Consider the following 5,537-nt stretch of genomic DNA (forward strand, 5'->3'; position numbering starts at 1 on the left):
CTACAAAAAAAAAAAAACCCACCGCTAACTGATTCTGTACTGTACTGAAATATTTTGAGAAATCTGGTTTAACAATAGAGCTATAACTAAATGTGCATATAACATAATTAATATAAATTAATCATCTTACCGAATTTATTATATTTTGTTAGACATCTTTTCAAAAGAAGGAATTTAGATAGGCCTACATAATAAATTATATTTAATAAAACAGTTTAATACAGTAATAATACTGGTCAAATTGATTTTATTGTTTTTTCAAAATATTTTTTTTCTTAAATTTTTTAAAATAATATTATTGTTGAAACTGTATAAAAATAACAACTTACTTTTCCACTAGAGTTATAAATGAAAGGAGGTAAAGCAATATAAATTAAAAGACATCTAAATTTTGAAATTGGAATTATTTTTAAGACGTAGTGTTTGAAAAACAATAAACTATCGTGTGTTTTGTTTTTACTTTCATTTAAATCTTGTATGTTTTAGGGATTTTTGGAAAAAGAATTACTGCATACATTAATAATAATTAGCCTATTGTATTCAACATAATAACTTTGCTTTACTTTATGCACTTTATCTCATAGCCTCGGACAAAATGCTACAAACATAGAGAGGCAGAGAGGGATATATAGAGAGAAAGAAAAAACTATAGACAAGAGGGAGGCGGTAAAGCAGGGTTGTCTACAAACATTGGTAGTGTTATAGAAAGGTTGGTTTGTACAGTATTTATTTATTTTGTATTAATATAGATGTACTAATTTTGTCAGACAATTTTTTAGTAGAGTCACTTTGACGTGTGTGAAAAAAAAAACTTTAATTTATCTTCTACATCTCTACGTAAACGTCACTGTTAGGGTCATCTACATAGGAAGTAACGTTCCGTGGGTTGACTTTCAACATCTGACACTGTTTCGTGGTTCGAATCCAGTTGACGGCGGTGCACGTATCGCTGTCACGACGCTGTAGACACAGCAATATGCAGAGCGAAGGGTCCCCTGTGTAGGTGGTTGATAGAGGGGTAATTTGCAGACGAAAATTACTCTTCACACTAAAGTTATTCTCCAGAAACAACACTGTACTGGTCATGACTTTTATCTCACAGAAATTCAACATATCGAGGGAGTACCTGTAACATCCATAAAAACACGATATATATATATATATATATATATATATATATATATATATATATATATATATATATATATATATATATATATATATAAACAAATATATATATATATACAAATATATATATATATATATAAATATATATATATATATATATATATATATATATATATATATATATGTGTGTGTGTGTGTGTGTGTGTGTGTGTGTGTATAATTATTATAAAAATCTGATACCTGACAAATCTGACAAATCTTCCAACTATTGGTGCTGTGCAGCTCTGTGTGAATGTCTCTGCCCGACCAACTGGCTCAATTCTCGTGTAACACACTTGGCCAAGCTTCATTGGAAAGTCACCTGATAATCGTGGGTCATCTTTAAACACATCGAAGGTAAAGTTTTTTGTTCTATTAGCTCCAGCGGGATCATCGCCTCTGAGAGAATTAATTACAACATCGTTAGTTTCAAACATTCCTTCTACAGTTGTAAGTAAAGAAGAAAAAAATTCAATACTCATCTAAAAAATTTCCACAAGCCACGCAAATGTTTCTTTAGTCTACAAACAGATTCAAGGCTAACGTACTTTTTTCTATATACAAAAACAGCTGGTTGAATAAAATAACCTCCACTCCCAATTTTAATTGTTTGAATGTTGTTTAGGATATATTCGCATGACACCAGGCCGATTTTCTGTTTTGAAAAAGTTGTCTTACACGTTAATAGCATTTTAAAAAATCTTTACAAATCGGCGATTAATAGAGCAGAGGAAGTAGAGTATACATTTGTGTGAGGCCAATATATGAAGGGATAAAAATGCATGCACAACAACCCAAACGTATTTCCTTTCCTAAACTTTATAGGTCGTGTGCTCTATAATCAGACCACTCACTGCTATTTTTTTTAAAAGTACTGAAGTCTTAAAAAAAATATTTTTTACTTGCGCTACAGTCTCTTATTTCAGTCACTTGCTCGGTCCGAATTCGAAGCACGCAAAAAAGCCTCGTCAACTATTGTCGTTCAGTTTAAATTTAGACTGACGAGCATGTCTTCTTCTTCGTTCTGATTTTTTTAGTGTTGGCAGGATTTGACCCTTATCTGCAAGAGAGTTCGAGCTCGAAACTTTTTTTTTTCGAATTTTAACAACCTTTAGCTTTGACGACTCGACCACACCTCCAACACAATTGAGTATACGTGTCAACTGGCTATGTGCCGTTGAGGCCGCTGACTCCGATTTCAGCCTGCTTTTCTTTTTGGATTTGCTTTCATATCTTTTATCCAACAAAGAATAAGCTGCAATACAGAAGTTGCTTGATTTTGGATTTGTCTCTCATCTAACCGGGGGTACAAACTCGTGACTTTTCGGTTTAGCAACCATGAGCTTTACCGACTGGACCACGACGACCCATATTTAAACTATTTCTTTTTCTGTTTAAAGTTTTTTAATAAAATTTAAAAAATATATTTTGCCAAATCTTTAAGCTCTCGTAAAATAATTTCAACTGTTGATTTTTACTTTAACTACACTTAACATCCAACAAAACTTACCTGTTTACTAGTACAATCTGCTCTATCTTGTACTGGCCCCTCAGATCCACCATCCACCATCCAGGGTTGTCAAGAATTGAATGCGCACATGATCCACTGTATACATAGACATTAGCGTTCCCATCATTTGCGCACTCAGCATTCCAGTCACGATTTACAGAGCTCATAAAAGCTGGTTTGTAAAGCGCTGCGTTAAAGAGAACCCCGGACACCAAACACATGTTTGTGATGGAAACAAGAAATATTGAGAACATGGACGCCATTTTATTCAAATGTACTCGAACTGTTATTGAAACTTCAAACGATCAAGGGTGATCACAGAAAAAATGTTTTTTACAGCCCCATGCAATGATGATTTCGTTTATTTGCTTTAACAAAAATGAAATGAACTTTGTTTACGAAAACGTATATTTTAGTGTTGACGTATGCTAATGTTATGCCCTAAACTCTACCAAGCATGTATGTCTGACCTAAATCTCCAGACAGAAATTAATTTTTTCTTAAGAGTGCCGCTAAAACTTCAAACCCGCTCTCATTACAGTGTGAGATTATATATTACATTAAGCTCCGTCCCTGTATTGAGCTCAGACTGTACATTAAGCTCCAGCCGTTCACGTAATCTTGCTTGTGTGCACAGGTGACAGTCTTAAAACTGATCTTATTTCCGGTCAAAACTAAACCGTTGTAGAAACTTTTAGTGAAGAATATTTCAGCCTCATGCCACTTGTTTACAGAATATATCGTCGGCGTCTGGGTTCCAGATTATCTGAGGTCTCACTGTTATTAATCTTCTCGGTTTCCATTTTGTTATGGGCCATTTATCAATGCCATTTTGTCGAAGCTGTATATTAAAGACCTGATTGTCAGATAATCTAAGCAGACGACGTTTGTCTTTCTCTCCTGCCAATCCTAGACCATCCCATCTGATGTGCAATCCCCACATCAACCCTATATACTGTTACAACACAGTAACTGTCAATAAAGCAAGTAAAAAATAACGAATAGTTTGAATTATTAAATCTGGCTAGAAGTGAATTTTTATTTAAAATTTATCAAATAAATCCATTCTATTGATCATTTCGTATCCAAGCGAGGTAAAACGTCGATTCCGCGATCTTTAATTATTAAAACGTTTGTTTCATTTACGCACAAACAGTCTATCCTCTTGAGATTTTAAAACAAAGAAAACCGTGTTACACGAATTGCATAAAGGTAGACATCAACAACACAGAGATGAAAAAAAAAACAAGTTAAGCCTGTCTTGTTTGTTGAAACCTGCTAGGAAGACACAATAACACAAACGAATTTGTGCTTTGTCAACATTTGTTTGCCACTGGCTATACAAAAAAAAAAGGAAAAACAACGACATCAAAGTCGAACATATTTAAAAAGTAGAAAATAAAACAATTATAAAAAATATTTTACACTAACAAGCTTTTAAATGCACCGAAAGTAAGAAAATTTTAAAAATTCACTCTCTTTAGCCTAACAAAAGCTTTGGTCGCTAATGAGATTTTTTACATATTTTCGTGACAAAAGCTTTTATTACAGCTAGCACTGACCTCACCTATATTCTGACCAGTCAGGTTAGATCTACGTTTTTTGTGACCAATCCCTGAGGTGTAAAAGTAAAGTTGCTTGTGACAAGCCCATGGGGGAAACTAAAATAGGGCCTGGACGGGATGATTTGCCCCTTATTTCTATTTTCTTCTGGTAGGGTTGCGCCCCTTGTGTGCTTGCTTCACTTTCTCAAACAGACCCCATCGGTTTTCCGATTGTTATGCAGTTAGGGTTGGTTTGGTTTTATTTATTTTTACATGTTTCTATACTATCCTGTAACTATATTTATGATCAATATTATTAGGCATGTTTTCAGTACAATACACTTCAAACTGTGTAGGCCTACCTACTCGTGAAGCGAACTTTCTTAAATAATTTTACATCAGGCCTTATCAGAGTACCTTGTGTTGTCATCAAGCCATCAGAGATAGTTTTGTCGGCGCTAACCATTACCAAATTAAAGTGGACATCGGACATGGTTATTTTAATATTTTTTTAAATTTTAAGGGATGTAAACTGGTGAATGGGGTTGTCACTTAGTCAACGAATCTTCGTGCTATTGCAAAGTATACGAACATCTTGCTACTGTAATCACAACGTAGTGCTTGCCGCTACGTTATCGTTAGTTTTGGGGTTCACTCTGTCGGTAAATTCGTTCTCATGACCATACTCACACTACTGCAAATGTGCCCTGCCCGTGACAACAGTTTCACGTAGCAGTTGGTATACATTTTATCTTACCCGCCCATAACATTTTGTCCTGTCCGTGTTGTAGTGTCACTTATTTTACTATCTTCTAACACAGGGGTCTCCAAACTACGGCCCGCGGGCCGGATGCAGCCCGCGAGGTCCTCGCGTCCGGCCCGCGGAGATCTTTTTGTCCACGGAAAAAACGTTTGTTGGTGATGGCTGAGGAACTTTGCTCAGATAATCAAAGACATGCCTGGAACAAACTGGCCCCCGAACTGAAATTTGATAGTTAATGCGGCCCTCGGACTGAAAAGTTTGGAGACCCCTGTAATCTAACACTTTGTCTAGCACCCGACTCTTGTATAACGTCACAATTGATTATCTGTTGGTTTAAAATCTATTCCCGGTAGAGCACTGGCTTTGACTCTCTACATGTGGAATTGCATGATTTTATTAACTGTTTTAATATTACAATACAGAATTATCATTCTACTGTTGACTCCGCTTTTTACCTAGACTTTAAATATACCAGGCCGAATGAAATGACTTGTCACAAGTAGGCCTACTATTTGCATGTAGATCATGTATAGACTGGTAAATTTGTACCCGC

The 5,537-nt window shown here is 35.1% G+C and overlaps 1 protein-coding gene across 1 annotated transcript; it reads right to left on the reverse strand.

Moving 5' to 3' along the window:
- Positions 1-363: 363 nt before the first annotated feature.
- LOC131931054 (uncharacterized) lies at positions 364-2,940 on the reverse strand. The gene is made up of 3 exons (XM_059287748.1): positions 2,678-2,940; positions 1,369-1,566; positions 364-1,126 (listed from the first exon to the last, which is right to left on the reverse strand). The coding sequence occupies exons 1-3, from the start codon at positions 2,938-2,940 to the stop codon at positions 826-828; spliced, it is 762 nt and encodes a 253-aa protein (XP_059143731.1). The 3' UTR covers positions 364-825.
- Between the last annotated feature and the right edge of the window lie 2,597 nt (positions 2,941-5,537).

This window comes from Physella acuta, unplaced genomic scaffold (assembly GCF_028476545.2).
Source record: "Physella acuta isolate Inbredline_101_S28 unplaced genomic scaffold, ASM2847654v3 ptg000102l, whole genome shotgun sequence".
In the NCBI taxonomy this organism is placed as follows: domain Eukaryota; kingdom Metazoa; phylum Mollusca; class Gastropoda; family Physidae; genus Physella; species Physella acuta.